At 44.4% G+C, this 17621-nt stretch overlaps 1 protein-coding gene across 1 annotated transcript in view; it reads right to left on the bottom strand.

The window, feature by feature from the left end:
• The window catches only part of SNX24 (sorting nexin 24), a 143800-nt gene extending 126520 nt beyond the window's left edge, over positions 1 to 17280 (bottom strand). The window contains exon 1 of the mRNA XM_036280750.1: positions 17215 to 17280. Coding sequence (XP_036136643.1) covers positions 17215 to 17274 — 60 coding nt within the window. The 5' untranslated portion in view covers positions 17275 to 17280. The remainder of the gene's footprint in view (positions 1 to 17214) is intronic.
• Positions 17281 to 17621: the final 341 nt, after the last annotated feature.

The following is a 17621-nucleotide window of genomic DNA, read 5'->3' as shown; positions in this document are numbered from 1 at the left end:
TCTTACGTACAAGGGACTGACTAGGACACTTCAGATGTCCCTCTCTAACTGGCAAACACTGCAAGCATCTTCTGACATTGCTGTTTAAAAATAATTCATTTCAAACCCTGGATGGTTTGCTCAGCGGCTGAAGTGTTGGCCCACGAACCAAAGTGTCTCAGGTTCAATTCCTATCAAGGGCATGTACCTCGGTTGCTGTTCGGTCCCGGGCCCTGGTGGGGGTCATGTGGGAGGCAACCAATTGATGTGTCTCTCTCACATCGATGTTTCTCTCTCTCTGAAAATAAATGGAAAAATATCCTTGGGTAAGGATTTAAAAGATATAAATACATACATAAATAGAATTCATTGAAAGCAGTGAATTAAATACCACATTATTCAAAGGTGAAAAAAAAAAAGAAAAAGTTTCATTCTGGATGAAAGGAAGGTAAAATATATGAATATTAACCCCTACTGGCAAACATTTAATGAGAAGTATTAGAAATAATAGCTGCCCTGCACAGGGAGTTCTTACACTGGATCCCCGTGAAACACAGAGGTAGGCACTTTGGGGGGATGACGCTCCAGGAAATCAGTGACTGGCACAAGTTCCCAAAGCAAGAATGTGGAACCAAGTCTGTCTAGCTACACAGCTTAGTTACGACACTCGCAGAAGTTCCTCAAAGTGGCTGAGGTCAGAAAAGCTTTTCTTCAGTTCATTTATTCATAGATCCAAAGGCACAAGTGTGATTTCAGTTCTCGGTCTTCGGCAGATGTTTTCCACGTGCGCCAGTCCTTTAGCTTTAAAGCAAAGCTGACGTGCCAACCTTCGTGCTAAATATCCACTCCACGCCGCATCTTTTCCTAAACAGGGTAAGCCCCTGTCTCTACAGCTTGCAAGCTTGGGTACAAATTCAAATCACCTGGAGAGTTTTTAAACCATATCGAAGCCTGTGCCCTAATTACATTAGAATATCTCTGGGAATCGAGCCTAAAATACCTGTCTTTTCATCATTCCCAAGAATCACTGATGGGTTGTGGCAAATGATCTCCACAAGCATCTTGGGGACGTCTTCAGTTCTGTTCTCGACCTATTAGAATCGCCTAAGGACCTTTTAAAATTGTGTTTCCTCCATTCATACCCCAGAACCATCAGGATCTCGAAGGGTGGGACCCAGGCATCAGCCATTTGTAAAGATCTCCGGGTGGTTCCGACACGCACCCACGTCCGAACACCATGGCTTTGGCAGCCAGTTATTTGCACTAGAAGCCACACCTTCATCTGGACAGTGTTCCAAGCGGTCATCCACCAGCAGCACCATCACAAAAACAAGTCACCTTTTTCTCATACTCCCTGCCTTCTCTCTCAGCACCAGGCACTCCAAGTCGGTACTGACACCCCCAAAGTCTTCCATACGTCAATCACTTTTTCAGTGCCATGTCCACTTACGGAGACACTGCATGACTCTCCCCTCTGTCCTTCAGAATCATTCCCACTACTGAATGATTCATCTCACACGCACAAGCAACATTTGTCATTCTCTCATCACTTTCAATTTTATTATCTCCACTTCCTCTTCTCTTATTAGCATTCTCAACACTGCCACTTCTTCTGCCCTCATGGACAACAGGGGGTCAGTGTTATTTTGGGCACGTGAAACTCAGGCAGGAAGCCCAGGTTAGGGAACCGCAGCGGGTCGATATGAGGCTGACCTCCCAGGAACCCGCCCTTCACTGGAGGCAGGTAGAGCTGGTGCCCTTTTTCACTCTGGAAGGGAGGGAGCTCTGTTTACATCGATAACAGTTCACGTGGAAAGCTCCAAAGTGGAGGAGCTTTGCATTGCCCTTTGATTACATGCAGCTCCAGAGCTCGGCAGGTTACCCGGAACACTCAAAATACACTCTTTTAAAAAAATGGTTTTTTTATTGACTTTTGGAGTGAGAGAAACATCAATGAGAAAGAGACACTGATTAGCCACCTTCTGCATGCCCCCCCCCTCCACACACACACACACACACACACACACACACACACACGGGCCCTGACTGGGAATCAAACCAGTGACCTCTTTCTGCATGGGATGGTGCTCAACCACTGAGCCACACCAGCCAGGCCAAAACACATTTGTGACTGACAACAAAGATCTTCATGGTTGAGAAAAATAAAACCCTTTTTACATTTCAGAGTTATAACTTCTTACATGGGGCACAAGTGAGAAAAACTCTACATTAAAAGGAAAATGCTTTTTATCCAACAATATTAACATGCAAAAGCAGCAGCATTCATTTCGAAGACATTCTCTCAAAGGGCAAATCAGGTGTTGATTAAAGCTTCTCTACTCTGACTACTAATGAAAGGCTGACAAATGCAATCCGATCTTCACCCTGCAAACCACCCTCCTTCCACACCCATCATCAACAGAAAAGTTCATGGCACTAAGAAAATGCATTTGTTTAATAAAGGACTTTCTGTACTGGGTAAGACTTTGTTCATTCGCTTTTCTCAATGCTATCTCAGATTACTTCTGCTAAACTATCAATGAAAAACCCACAGACAATGAATTCAGAGTCTATAATGGAAAAAGCAGATCTGATTTCCATACAAATTATAAGATAAAATGTAGCAATAATTTACTCCAATAATTTTTATGGGAAAGATCAAAAGTATTGACTTTCAAATAAGGTCTCCACTAATGTCCTAAATTCATTTCAATCCTCTTCCTAATAATTGGTACTTGAGAAGAAATTTTAGGATAATATTTAACAGTTAATTAAAAACAGTGTAAGCATTCATGTCAGTCAAGTTTGACCTCTGCTCTACAATGCATTTAAATGCATGTCACCTTGACCTGTAACACAGCAATGTAAAAAATTTTGGTCAATATAAATCAAATGTACACTAATTTATTCAGCAGGTTTCCTGGAATCTGAATCAACATTAGAAATCTAACCAGTATTTGTTATTCTGTTATTGATGAAAGGAAGCATATTTAAATGATAACAAGTACTCATGGGTGTCATTTGGAAGTTAAATTGTTCCCAAAGGACAGCCTCCACAAACGTCTACACTTAAAGGTCATTTACCACCAAATTATGAACAACTGTTGCATTTATTAGCACAGGCTCAATAGTTTGGAAGCTGCAGCCATCAATTTCTAACGACAATGAGATCTGTTCACTAATAATAAACAAGGAAAACAGACCGTTCCTATCAACTTTTATTCCCTGCACTATGATCACTTTTTAAAAATAGAGACATATCACCCCGGCTGGTAGCTCAGTTGTTAGAGCAGTGTCCTGATACACCGAGCTTGCAGGTTCAATCCCAGTCAGCCACATACAAGAATCAACCAATGAATGCATAAATAAGTAGAACAACAAATCGATCTCTGTCTCTCCCCCGCCTCTCCCCTCCTCTCTCTAAAATCAATCAATAAATTTTAAAAAACATTTTTCTTAATGGAGACGCAAACTTTCCATAGGTGTGCATACAAAGACAAAAACCTTCCAACTACAGGAAGGACTAAACATCACTTAAAATAAATAGCAGATAAAATATAAAAGCTTTTTTTTAATGTTATGTCCATCTGAACTAAAACAAAAGGGAGAAAAACACTACAGTATTTATTTAAGAATAAAATGTATATTTCCTTTTAGAAGGAGGTGTGATGGTTTTGATGAAACATTGTGGGTGTTTCTATGACTGTATTTTTTGGATTAGATTAATATTGACTCATTAAAGCACACTGCCCTCCATTAACGGAGTGTCCCTCTCTGGATTTTGAAGGCAACATATCTGGGTGTGTTACTCCAGCCCCTTTCCTGAGTGACTAGAGAAGCTGTAGTTTTGGGCCCGGAACAAGAGAGGTTCTGTCCAGGCCCAGGCTGCTGTCCAGGCCGCTCGGCACCTGGACCCGCATATCAGCCAACGATGCTTGAAGAGGCCGCGCCAGACAGGGGCGCTGTTGGGAGTCTCTGAGACCCCCGTAGGTGAGTCACACTGCAGGTCCCTGGGATTTGGGAGCAAAGTCCTGCCATCCTCTGTGGATAGCTACTCTCCTTTAGAGAAGCAGCTCTTGGCCAGCCACTGAAAACGTAACCGTGGGCCAAGGTACCATGCAATCTGAGCTGCCATCAGGAACTAGGTGTCAGTTGATTCACCAAGCTACCAAGTTGGATGTGCCCAGTAACCCTCATTATCAAAAGAAAGTCGTTTATACATGATCAGGCTCCAGCAGGCCCTGAAGGCGCAAGTTACGTAAAGTGGCCCAGATGCCCAGGGTTCCCACCCCTGCAGCACTACCTTCTCTCCCAGCCCGCACCTCTGGTCTCATGGGGCGCTCCCTACTATCCGCTGATGCAGAAAGACTCGGGCCTGGCTTACACGTGGCTCTAAACCATACACAGGCACCACCCAAAAGTGGACAGCTACAGTGCTACAGTCCCTTCTGGGACGTCCGTGAAGGACAGTGGGGAAGGAAAGGCCTCCCTGTGGGAACGTCTGAGCAGTGCACCTGGCTGCTCACGTTGCCTGGAAGGAGGAACACACCTGCAGAGCTTCTGCACAACTGCCATGGACTTGTGGAATCCGGATCCACCACATTCCATACAGCGTTGTTTCTGAGTAAGGAACTCACTTCACAGCCAATGAAGTGATGCAATGAGTCCGTGATCATGGAATTCACCAGTCTTACCATGTTCTTCACCACTCTGAGGCAGCTGGTTTGGCAGAATAGAGGAGTGGCTTTTTGCAGACTCGGGTACACCGCCAGCTACTAGGTGGCAACACCTTGCAGGGCTGGGACAAGGTTCTCCAGAAGGCTGCACATGCTCTGAATCAGCATCCACTCAATGATGCTGTTTCTCCTGCAGCCAGATCCCAGGTCCAAGAATCAAGGGGCGATTCCCAGGTCCAAGAATCAAGAATCAATGGAAGGATGGAGGGACTACTCACTACTACTCCTAGGACCTGCTGGCGACATTTTTCCTTCCTGTTGCTACGACTTTTTGCTCTGCTGGCCTAGAAGTCTCAGTTCCAAAAGGAAGAATGTTACCATCAGGAGCTGCAACAGTGGCTCGCTGGAACTGGGAGCGAAGACCGCCATCTGGCCGTTTCAGCTCCTTGTGTCTCCGAATTAACAGAAGGGAGTTACCGTGCTGACCAGGGTGACTGATCCTGACTGTGAAGGGGAGCTTGGCTACTACTGCACAATGGAAGTAAGGAAGAGTATGTCTGAATACAGGGATTCCTTCAGGCATCTCAACGTGATTCAATTCAATGGAAAATTAAAACAATCTAATTCAGGCAGGACTACTAATACCTTAGGCCCTTCAGGAATGAAGGTTTGGGCCCCCCCCACCAGTAAAGAACCCAACCAGCTGCGGTGCACGCTGAAGGCAGAGGAAATATGGAGAGGGTAGCTCAAGAAGGTGGTTACAGATGACACTACAACCACATGACCCGTTACAGAAATGAGGACTGTAATAGTCATGAGTATTCCCTCCTTACTTCATTATAAATATATTTGTGTGTATATGTGCATATATATATTATTCACATATATTTACTTCATTATAAATATATTTGTGTGTATATGTGCATATATATATATTATTCACATATATAAAGCAACTATAGGTTTTCTTCCCTCTGTTTTCTCCTTATCATGCAACATAAGATGTACTGACTTTATACCACAGTATTTAAGTTACACGATATCAAGGAGAAAAGTAACATGACTCAAGGGCTTTACCTCCTCCTCTGGGGAAGGACTTAGTGCATCTTGAGTTGTATCATGTCGGAAAGAATTATGACCTTCTTATTGTCTTTACTTAGAGATTACGTGTGGGTTAAAGGGAGATGTGTATGGTTGCCAAGTTGACAAGGGATGGGTTTCTGACGGTTAATTTTATGTGTCAGTTTGATTGAGGCACAGGAGGCTCAGGTATTTGGTCAAATATTTCAAATCAAGCATGTCCAAAAATAGGATTTCTGGGGTTCCCCCCCAAAATCTGCTCTATCCAAATTCGTCCACATTTCAGTACACAACGCTGCCATTCTTCCGTTTGCTCAAGCTGAAAACTTTGGAGACATTCTGCTTCCTATTTTATTCACACTCCAAATCCAACCCATCAGGGACTCCTAAAGGTTCCATGATCAAAATCTACCCAACACTCTTCCAGCACTTCCACCTACAGAACCACTCTACACATCGCCATCTCTTACCTGGGGCACGGCAGCAGCTTCCTAACAGATCTCTGCCTACACCCAACCCTCTGATAGTCGACGGTCCACATCAAAATGAGTCTGATCTTTGAAAGCACAGCTCATACAACCAACATATAAGGCAGGAATTCCCATCTGTTTTCTTTGCAACTGTGTCCTCAGCATTTAAAGTGTCTCGCATGTGGTGGGTGATCAATAAACACTTACTGAATCAGCCCAGCCAGTGTGGTTCAGTGGATTGAACATCAACCTGTGGACTGAAAGGTCCCGGTTAGATTCCTGGTCAGGGCACATATCCGGGTTGCAGGCTCGATCCTCAGTAGGGGGCGTGCAGGAGGCGTCCGACTGATGTTTCTCTCTCACATCAATCTTTCTCTCTCTCCCTTCTCTCTCTAAGAAAATCAATTTTTAAAAATTGAAAAAATGGCTCTGGCCAGTTTGGCTCAGCGGTTAGAGCGTCGGCCTGCGGTCCGGAGAGACCCGGGTTCGGTTCCCGCTAAGGGCACGTACTTCGGTTGCAGTTTGTCCCCGGCCCTGGTTGGCCGTGCGGGTGGCAGCCACTCGATGTGTCCCTTCACATCGATGTTTCTCTCTCTCTCTCCCTTCCTCTCTCTCCCTCCCACTCTATCTGTACAAAAAATGGAAAAATATCCTTGGGTGAGGATAAAATATATATATATATATATATAAATTGAAAAAATGTTTAAAGAAAAAACTCACTGCATCACATCACTCCTCTGCTTCCCAGCTCTTGGAGTAAGAGCCTAACCACTTCCTCCCAGGCCCACTGGCTAAGCCCTCCCCACCCCACTCCACCTCACACCATCTGCCCCACTGCACTGCTGAGAAATACGGTGAGGAGATAGAGTTACTGTGGTCAAGCTGCTAAATTAACTCCAAGTGGGCTAAGGCACAGGAAACAATGGCTCTTGTTTTAACTAACTTTGGGAACTTAAAAAGTTTTGAGCTTCCAGTCCTGTGTCCACACCTGGCATCAGTGTGTTGTGTTAATGCCTGGACATACATCAAGCCTTCAGGTGACCATCTGAATGATCTCAAGAAGAAAATGTTCCATTGTCAAGAAGAAAATGTTCCATGACCCCTGGACATCTGACAAATACCATCTCGGGCCAATCCATGGGCTAAGAATGCAGAATTGATTCTCCTCAAGAATGTACTTTTTTTACTATAAAACTCTCAGACTTTTCTTTCTCCTTCAGAACACTCTGGGTATTACCTAGTAGTGTTTCTGGTTTGCAAAACTTAAGTCCCTTGAAGAAATAATTGTTGCTTATTTTCTAGCAAACACCCTTGACTATTTTTAAGCTCATTCTACACGACCTATGACCTCATCTCCTATTAGCTCCTGTGCTCTGACTCCAGTCCAACCCCACTGGACTCCCTTCTGCATCTAACACACTGGGCACATTCCCATCTGCTCCCTTTTGTTCCCTGTGCCTAGTACACTCTTCCCCTAGACAACCCCATAACTCCCCACCTCACCTCCTTCAGGTCTCTGTTCTAATGTCACTCTCCCAGGGAGGGCTTCTCTGACGACCCCTCAGTTCTCTGTCCCCCTTCCCTCACTTACTCTAAGCAGCACTTACCACTATCTGAGATACCATTCGTGGTTTAATTACCAGGTTTACTTCTGCCCCTCCCCAGCCATCTAACTGGAATGTAGGCTCCTAGAGGAGACTGACTGACCCTCTGGGGGGGTAAAGACTTCTGACCGTTTAGTTCACTGGCCTATGCCCAGCAAGCAGGCAAGTCCATGCCTGGCACTTCACAGTCATCAATAACATCTGCTAAATAAAGGAATGATTTGTTTTCATTTTGTCTTGATATTATAAGCAATGTTACGATGAATAACTGTATGTGTATATCTTGGTGCATTTGTGGATACAGACCACAAAACGTAAAGGTGGGTCAAAGGGTCTATATACTTTAATAAATATTTCCAAACTGAACTCCAAAATAGGTCTTCCAAGTCACAGTCTCACCCACGGTGTGTTTGAGACCCTGTTCCCCACACCCCTATTCTCATCAGTACTGGTTTTCATCAATCCCTTTCATTTTGCCTATTAAAGAGAAAAACAACCTTGTTTGCAACTTTCCCTTTCTTTAATTACTAGTGAGATTGACTATCTTTTCATATATGGTCATTTGTACTTCTGATGTCTCCCTCCTCTTAAAAACAAACAAATAAACAAACACCTTAATCACTTTGTAGCTACTTTCAGGACAAACACTTACCTGGGTCCCCACAGTCCCACTAAACTGCTCAACCTAAACTTCAAAATCCCAGCCCTCCTTACCAACTGCTCACACTTCTCAGCCTTTCCCATGCTCCGCCGCGAGGGTGAAATGCTCTTCCCTTTCTCGAACGGAGGCATGTCCACCTCTTCCAGAACAAGCTTCATGCGTCCCAGTGCCCACGAGACCAGTACAATGCCTGGGACAAGGCAGGCACATCATAAATCATCACAAGAATACATTGTTCCTCTACTGCTTTATGTAACCCTGAAAATAAGATAAATTTCCAACAGCAAAGTGGAGAGAGGGTGTAGAAGAGGAAGAAGTTTACTTCTCAAACAATGTCTAAATTCACCTAAATTCAAAGAACTAGGGAAAGGCAACTGGTAAGACTCAATTCACATACTAGTTCTCCTCAGAACAAGAACTATACTGTGAAAACCAGAATAATCTACCTGTTTAGAAAAAGCCAACAAGAATAGCATATTTCAAATACCTACCCAATCCCTTCCCCCTCAAAACAACAACAACAACATACAACTAGAAGGGGTCACAATTCAAATATTCCCAATCTAGTCATCAGAATTTACCAGCAGGCCACGGGGTCTACAGAGACACCACTGCTCACCTGTCAGACAGACAGAATGAAAGCCTACCAGCACGCTCCCTGGCGAATCTGAGGGGAGACGGGCACTCTCATAGACCACTCTGAGAATGCAAAACAGCACAGTCCTGACAGAAGGGAATTTGACAATTTGACATTACCATGCAAAACTAAATATGCGTTTACCTTTGTTTTCTGTTTTCGTTTCTAGGTTTTTTTATCCTCACCTGAGGATATTTTTGCATTCATCTTCAGATAGGTGGGAGACAGGGAGAGAGAGAGGGAGAGAAACATCACGTGAGAGACACATCGACTGGCTGCCTCCCGCATGCTCCGACCAGGGCCAGAGACTGAACTGCAAGTGACGTATGTGCCCGTGACCAGAATCCAGCCTGGTTCACAGGTCGACACTCTAACCACTGAGCAAAACCAACCAGGGCTGCACTTTCCTCTGCATCCAGTACTCACTGCTAGGAATCCATTCTCAAGATACGCTGCCAAAACCACGAAAACATATACACACAAGACTAGGACCGCAGCCCACAATAGAGAACAACAGAGCTCTGGGAAAGAACGTGTAGTGATCACCAGAATATGCAGTTAAGTTTTTAAACAAAACAGGTAAAAGAAAACGTTTTCATGTACAACCATCTAAGAAAAGGAGTGCGGCATGCCCTTCAGTGGAGATTTGGCCCACAACCTGGGCATGTGCCCTGACCGGGAATCGAACTGGCGACCTCTTGGTGCATGGGTCAATGCTCAACCACTGAGCCACACTGGGCCAATCCAAGTAATTTTAAAACATAGTCATCTGCACACTCCCAGTGGCATAGGTCAAAGAACAAAAAAACTTGTTAAAAAATGTTTTAAGCTGTATTCAGTAACCATGCTCTTCACGGTGGTACTGGCATTACAATTAAGAAACACTGGTGTGTATAATGTGAGATAAATTATTAATCCCATGATATTCTAATTCTATCCATCTCAGTGTCTAAAGTACTGAGATTTTTCAGTATGGGAGAAAGAAGACAAAGTTGAAGATAAAAGAGACTAAGAAAAAAATCTTGTTGTCCTGAATTTACCATATATTTTATCTTCCAAAAATCCCCAGCTTTGACCACTGAAAAGGTCTAAAACCTCCACAAACCCAGTGTCAGTGTACATACTCTGTGCCCAGATCATGGGCTCTAAATAGCATTTTGCACCAAAAGCAACCAGAGATCTTTAGAGAAAAAGCAAATTCCAGAACAGCTGTGGGAAAGGGAAAGGTGTATGGAGAGTCCTGACCAGTGTGGCTCAGTCGGCTGAGCATCAACCCCAACTCAAACAAGCTGAATGTTAAAAAAGGAACATGCATATAAAAATTAAGAAAATGTAAAAATAGCTTGATATTTATACATTATTGCTTATTTTGAAGTGTCTGATAATGATATTGTAATTCACTTTATTTTTTTAAATCCTACCCGAGGATACTTTTCCATTTATTTTCAGACAGAGCGGGGGGGGGGGAGAAACATCAATGTGTGAGACACATCGATTGGCTGCCTCCCGCATGACCCTGACCAGGGTAGGGGACTGAACCGAAACTGAGGCACGTGCTCTCTTCTGAAATCGAACCCGCAACTCGTTGGTCTGTGTTCTGTGGGCTCTAACCACTAAGCGAAACTGGCCAGAGCTATAATTTACTTTAACGGGGGAACATCTATGCCCGGCCAGTACAGCTCAGTGGTTGAGTGCCAACCCATGCAGCAAGAGGTCACCAGTTCCATTCCCTGTCAGGGCACATGCCCAGGTTGTGGGCCCCATCCACAGTGGGGGGCATGCAGGAGGCGGCCAATCAATGCTCTCTCATCAATGTTTCTATCTCTCTCTTCCTCTCCCTTCCTCTCTCTCTAAAATCAATAAAGAAAAAAAAAAGTTTTTTAAAAGGGAGGAGAAACAAGACAGTTATATATTCAAACAGAAAAGATATACAGTAGAAAGCAAAATAACAGGAAGTTCCATGAAGAATCTGAAGGTATGAAAACCAGCAGAAGAATGCAAGGTATGAGCCTGAGGCGTCCTTTGTGCTGGAGGGGTGCAGGGGGGAATGGAAAAAAATGCAGAAGATAAATTATGTATCTCTATGCCTTCTATACTACTACATCCTAATCATGTATGTCAGTGTATTGGCCTGTATGATCTTGAAGGGGAAAAAAAAAAAACAGGCTAAAAAAACTGAACCTGAACTGATATACACAATATGAAAGCTGTAATAAGATCCATTGGTTATAGGTAATTGTTACTTCCCGAGTACTTCAAAGTATTTGGGAAGAGTTTGTTTTAAACAGCACAGATATTTCTTGACTTCTGTTTACATTATTAGTTCACATGAAAGAGCTTTAAAGAAAAAAAAAGTAAACTTCAAGGCGGTCTCTACTTGCCCAAAGTCAGACCTTGGCTAAATGCTCGAAGCAAGATTTGAGCGCAGACAGCATGAGTTCATAGCTTGTGCTCTTCACCTTGAGGCTGTGTCAGCGCAAATCTTACCCAGGATGCATCAGAAATGAACAATATTTGATTTGATCTGTATAATTTCATTTCTAATAACATGCTTGCCTCATTTTTGAGACAGTGCGCTACAATTTGTACTACTAATTTAGTATCATATCAAAGCAGAATAAACAATGCAATGCGGTATCCTGGATCAGATCCTGGAACAGAAAAAGGATGTGGAAAAAACGAGTGAAATTCAAACAGCCTGGAGCTGTGAATCGTAACACACCAGTGCCAGTTTCCTTGTGTTAACATTACAATGGTAATGCATAATGTTAACAATGAGGAAACTGGGTGAAAGGTATATAGGAACTCACACTACTAACCTTGCAAATTTTCTGCAAATCTAAAATTATTTCAAAATTAAAAACTTATATAAAAAGAAAAGATCGCTCTGGCCAATTTGGCTCAGCGGTTAGAGCATCAGCCCGTGGACCGAGGAGTCTCAAGTTTGATTCCGGTCAAGGGCACGTATCTTGGTTGCAGTTCGGTCCGGCCCTGCTCGGGCCGGAGGCAACCAGTCAATGGGTCTCTCTCACATTGATGTTTCTCTCTCTCTCCCTCCCACTCTATCTAAAAATAAATGGAAAAATATCCTTGGATGAGGATTAAAAAATAATAATAAAAAAGAATAGTCTGGCCAGTGTGGGTCAGTGGCTGAGTGTTGACCCATTCAACCGAGAGGTCACCAGTGCGATACCTGGTCAGGACACATGCCTGGGTTATGGGCCCGATCCCTAGTGGGGGGCATGCAGGAGGCGGCCAGTTGATATTCTCTCTCATCGATGTTTTCTGTCTCTCTCCCTCTCACTTCCTCTCTCTCTCTCAAATCAATAAAGAAAAAAATGAAAAATAAATTTAAAAAGAGCAGATAAATTACAAAATAAAACTACTAAAAAAGGATTTAAATGTATTTCTAGCTCAGCGTAAACAAACTTACTTCTGTCCGCAAATTTTAAGCACCATCTTTGCAAAATTCAATTCTCTTGTACCTATTTTGATTTTTAATGGAATGGAGCATTCTGTTTGTTAATGTTTTTCTTTTCTTTTTTTTGAGAGAGAGAGAGGGGAAGGGAGAGGGAGAAACATGGATTGGCTGCCTACTGGGGATTGAGCTCACAACCCGGGCATGTGCCCTGACTAGGAATCAAACCAGGACCTCTCAATCCATGGGACAATGCTCAATCCACTGAGCCACTAAACTGTTCAAGGATATTTTCAAACTGTAGTTCTTAAGTATTGTAACATATCTGACAAATGCTTGACTTAGTCACTCAGCATGTATTTAATGTTCACGTGTGCTGTGTGCTTACCATGAATGGGGCAGCATGCCAGCTTTGTGTGCGCGACACAAAGGACTCCTTCACTGCAGATGCTTAGAATGGGTGACTGAGAGGTACAGTTGTGGACATTGTGCTCTCACTGTCCTCCTGACCTTCTCACTGTGGTGTCTATAGTTAGGCGGCAGGAATGGCCGACCTCATTCCCAGCTCCAGATGCCCTCTATTTTAACTCCCTCTGGTTAACCTATCCTTGCCATGGTGATTGGTTCAGGTAGCCCTGGCCTCAGCCAATAAGCACACAGGATGCCCCTGGCACCAGGATAAGCTGAGAAACCAACTGGGAATGATGAGGTAAGAAGAGAGATGCATTTCAGAGTTTCTGGGGGGAAAATGTCCTCCCTCTCTTCCTCTAGATGTCGTATTCAAAACTTTTTTAAAAATCTGCAACTTGTTACTACTTTTTCACCAGACAGAAGCACTCTGAGGATGCTAGCAGAGAGAGGAGGGCCACTCTCAGGCCCCCAGGCCCTCCCAATTCAACCTCCCAGTCCCATTCTCACAAATATAAAGTGGCAATAATAGTACTTCCTTGCAGGTCATTGTTAATTCCAAGGCAACGTCTGCATTGTGGTTATGTTAAGAACACCCACCCATGGTAGTCACCTTGCAGTCTCACATCTGGTCACCTGGCCCTGGGGATGTAGTCATCCCTTTCCTCTCTAAATTGCCTTAGTCCAGGCTCCCACCCTCTTCTTTCTAAAGTTTTGCAAACTTCTCTCAAATGATTAATGCTTTGGTGTCATCTTTCTAAATGCAAAGCTCATCATGTTACTTCCTTCCTTAAAACTCTCCAGTGACTTCCCACTGCCTGAGGTTGAAGTCCACCCTCCTTTGTAGCTCTCAAGGCTAGTGAGCTGGTCTCTCCCTGACCCTGTCAGGAATTACTCGCTCTTCTGACTTTCTCCTCCGATTAGAACACTCCATCACTCATGATAAGCCCTGTCCGAGGGTACAGCAGTGAGGACTGACTCTGTCTCAGCCTTAAGGTGATTATAGCCTAGTAGGGAAACAGATATTAAAGAAATAAGCTGGGGTGGGAGATGGGGGAGGTTGGTGTGTAAAGAATAACCTCCCCATGAAATGATATTTGAGTTCATTGGCATTTTGTTACAATATCCTCTCCTGCTTCTATAAACTAAAATAATTTAGAAGTTGCCTTTGTTTTTTGGAGAATCTGGGAGTTGGAAATGACTTTCCCCTAAAATGAGATTCTGCTCCGCACTTCCTCTTTGTAGATTTCATGATTCCAGCAAAAACCTAACCAGATTTCAAGCCAGCATTCCAAAGCACCCCCCATCCCCACCCCCCAGCACAAAACCCTAAGGCAGAGCAGACCCCTCTCCCTCTCTAACCCTTCCCTACCTAACCCTTCCCTTGTGGGGGCCCAGGAACCCTAAGGGCAGAAACAACATGCTTGAATCTTTCAATTCCCCACCAGGCACAGTGCAAGCCCACAGTAAATGTTTAAATGTAAAAAGTGCAAGAATTCATTCTTTAAATGTAAATTACTTTGTACTTTGAGCATAACTTTGTATAAACTTTCTGAATAACAGCTGAGCAATATCTATGAAAACGTTAGAATGCCCAGAAGCACACCACTTATAGTTAATGTTCTACAGAAATCCTAGCAGTAGGCATATAAAAGCATGTGCGGGGATGTCTTATTTCAACATTTGACATAGTTGCTAAAAATCAGAAACAAATGTCAATGGCCACCCACGGAGATCTGGAAAAACAAAATATGGTGCATTCCATCTGTGGAAGATCCCTGTGCTAATAGTCAGAGGGAGGAGACAGACCTATCCATATTGGCACAGAAAGAAGTCCGTAAGTTGGAGAATGACAGTTTTAGTAAAATCTTGCCATTTATTCTAAAAAAGAAGAAACACATATTTTCATAGAATAGGGAGAAAAATTGCTAAAAAACACTCCTTTGTATAATCTCCGAGGGCATAGAACCAGAGGCATGAAAGAACCATCCTTTTCTACTTGAAAAGTCCTATCCCTGAATTTGTAAGAATGTGATATATTCCTTAAAATTAACTCACAAACATAATCACTAAAGTAAAAAGTTATTTTTACACTCAAGTATACTTGAGTATACCAGCTTCTTGTTTAGGAAACTGAGATATTTTAAAATTATGGGTTTGTTTATTTTTATTTATTTTTTATTCCTCATCTGAGGATATATATATAGATATACATTCTATTTATCTTCAGATAGAGTGAAAGAGAGAGAAACATCGATGTGAGAGGGACACATTGACTGGTTGCCTCCCAAACGACCCAACCAGGGCCGGGAATGAACCACAACCGAGTTATGTGCCCTTGACCGGAATTGAACCACTGAGCCAAACCAGCCAGAATGGCTTTGTAAGTTTTTTAAAAAGGTGAATTATTATTAATGGCTATTCCCAACACCTACAAGAGACAGCAAATACTCAATTAACATCTGCTAAATGAATAAGCTGTTGTACAATTATAAAATAGCTGCTCAGGGTAGCAAAGTATCTAAAAGCTGCTTCACAAACTCAGAGGAAAAATACTCCTGTGCAGAAGGTATCTCAACAATAAGGTTACCAAGCTAAATAGGTTAGGTTTTTTTTTAAAAAGCACACAAGCTCTCATCACATAAGCAAACTTCAAATTACCAAGTTTACCGAAAAAAAAAAAAAAGGGTTCCTTCCAAACCAGCTTAATTTACAACTTGAAGTCTGGCAAATAATGTGGGTAATAAAAAGATGTGTGAAAATTTGGGAGGAAAACACAGATCCTGAGAAGAAAATAAATAATGACCAATAAAGCCTTAATTTTAATCTACTTCTTCAGAAGTGCTTATTTGGAGAGGTGATTAACTTGTAGCTTAGTCTACTGAGACCACCTTCCTCTACAGATCAAAGTGCCCCCAAAGCAGACTTCAGGTCCAAAAAGAATGCCCGAAGACGGTAGGCCCCCTGTGACTATTCATGCTGGTGAGATGGCTGGAAAAATGAAAGACAGCCTTGGTTTCAGACCTGAGGAAAAAGCTTTGAACATTTCAAATTTAAGTTCAACCTCCACCCCTTTTAAAGGAAGCTACAGGATATTTAACCAAATGTTAATTCATTGGAAAGTACTATCTATAGAAATAATGGCCACCACAGAGCCCAACTTGTTTTGGGACACTTAGACTCAGCAGTCTACTTAATTCTAAAAACTCATACACCCTGGATTTTTTCCCCCAATCATTAAAGTACTCCTATTTCTAAAAATTCCTTTCAGAGGATGATTTCAATGCTCCCTATGAAAATACAAGGTTCCCAATAGGCTGTCACCAAAAACCAGTAACATGTGGAAGAGTTGAAGTTAAAATACTTCTCTGCTAAATTAGTGTAACAGGTGTTTAGCAAGGGAGTGAATTAGTAGTGATGAAAATAACAATTTGAACTTTCAGGCTGCCCTCCAAATCTTCTCCAAAGCCCACCAGTTTTTTTAACAACTGGAGAGAAATTCTTCCAAGGTCTACCCAGCCAAAGGCATTTCTCCCTCTAGCAATGACTGTAGAGAAAGATGTCTAAATTCATTGGGAAATCAACCAACCACTGTTTACTTACTCAACTGGTTACTCAAAGGTCCCAGGCCCTGGTGTCCGCCCTCCTGCCCACTCCTCCACTGCAGGGAGCAGGGACCCTGTTTTTTCATCTCTCCAAGTATATACAGTCCTAGGTATGGAACAGGTTCATGAAGTACCTGATTTAGCCATTTTATGGCACAGAACTAGGAAAAAAACCAACTTTGGAAACCATCTAGAAGCACCACATGTGTTCACTTTGGCTCATAAACAGCAACACGTGATGATATTTTAAAATTAACATCCATCTGAATGAAACCTACAGAACTGGGAAGCCCACATCCACCCGCTGAGAAGCCACTTCTGTCTGGGCAGAGGGGGCAGCTGCGCCAGAGAGGATCGCAGCCCAGCCGGGGCTCCAGAGGCCGGGCGGCGGGAGAACGGCGAGCGCGGTGTCCGGGGACTCGACTCCCGGGCTTCTGCTCCCAGACCCGGAGCCGGCTGGGAGGGAGAAGGGACGGGATCCGGCACCCGGGCGCCCGCAGCGGCCGCGCAGGGGAGGGGGTGCCCGTTTCCTTGACAACAGCGCCGGGGCGCTGCCCTTCCTCTGGGCCGGGGGAGGGGAGGGAGCAAAGGGACCCCTGTGCGGGGGCGAGGGCGGCCGCGGGAGGGGGTACCTCCCGGCTCAGCAGCCTCGGCCTCATCGCGGGGCAGCGCCTACCGTGTATCCCCGCTCCAGGTCACTCTCCTCGTAGCGAAAGGACGGGATGTAGACCTCCATGGCCGCGCCAGGCGGCCGGCGGACACCGCGCTGGGACGGGCTCCCGGCCGCCGCTCCGCCCCCGGCCCGGCCGCCCCGCCTCCTTTCCCTGCGCCCGCGGGACCCAGAGGCAGCGCGGCGCGGACCCGGGTCCGCTGCGGGTCCTGCCGCCCGCGGCGCTCTGAGCGGGCAGACGCCGGACCCGGGCCGGGCAGCGGAGGGCGCGGGGCTCTGGGCGCCTGGGTTCCAGGCCTATAGGGCTGCGGAGACCGGCTGGGCCCGAGGAGGCGGGGCCTGAAACCTGTGAGTCTGCAGAAAAGGGGTGTGCGCGCCTCCGCGCGGGGCACTGGGCCTCACCCGGGCGCTCC

This window comes from Molossus molossus, unplaced genomic scaffold (assembly GCF_014108415.1).
Source record: "Molossus molossus isolate mMolMol1 unplaced genomic scaffold, mMolMol1.p scaffold_m16_p_3, whole genome shotgun sequence".
NCBI classification, from domain to species: Eukaryota; Metazoa; Chordata; class Mammalia; order Chiroptera; family Molossidae; genus Molossus; species Molossus molossus.
Note: the sequence above shows the minus strand (reverse complement) of the source record. Positions and strands in the feature narration are given on the sequence as shown.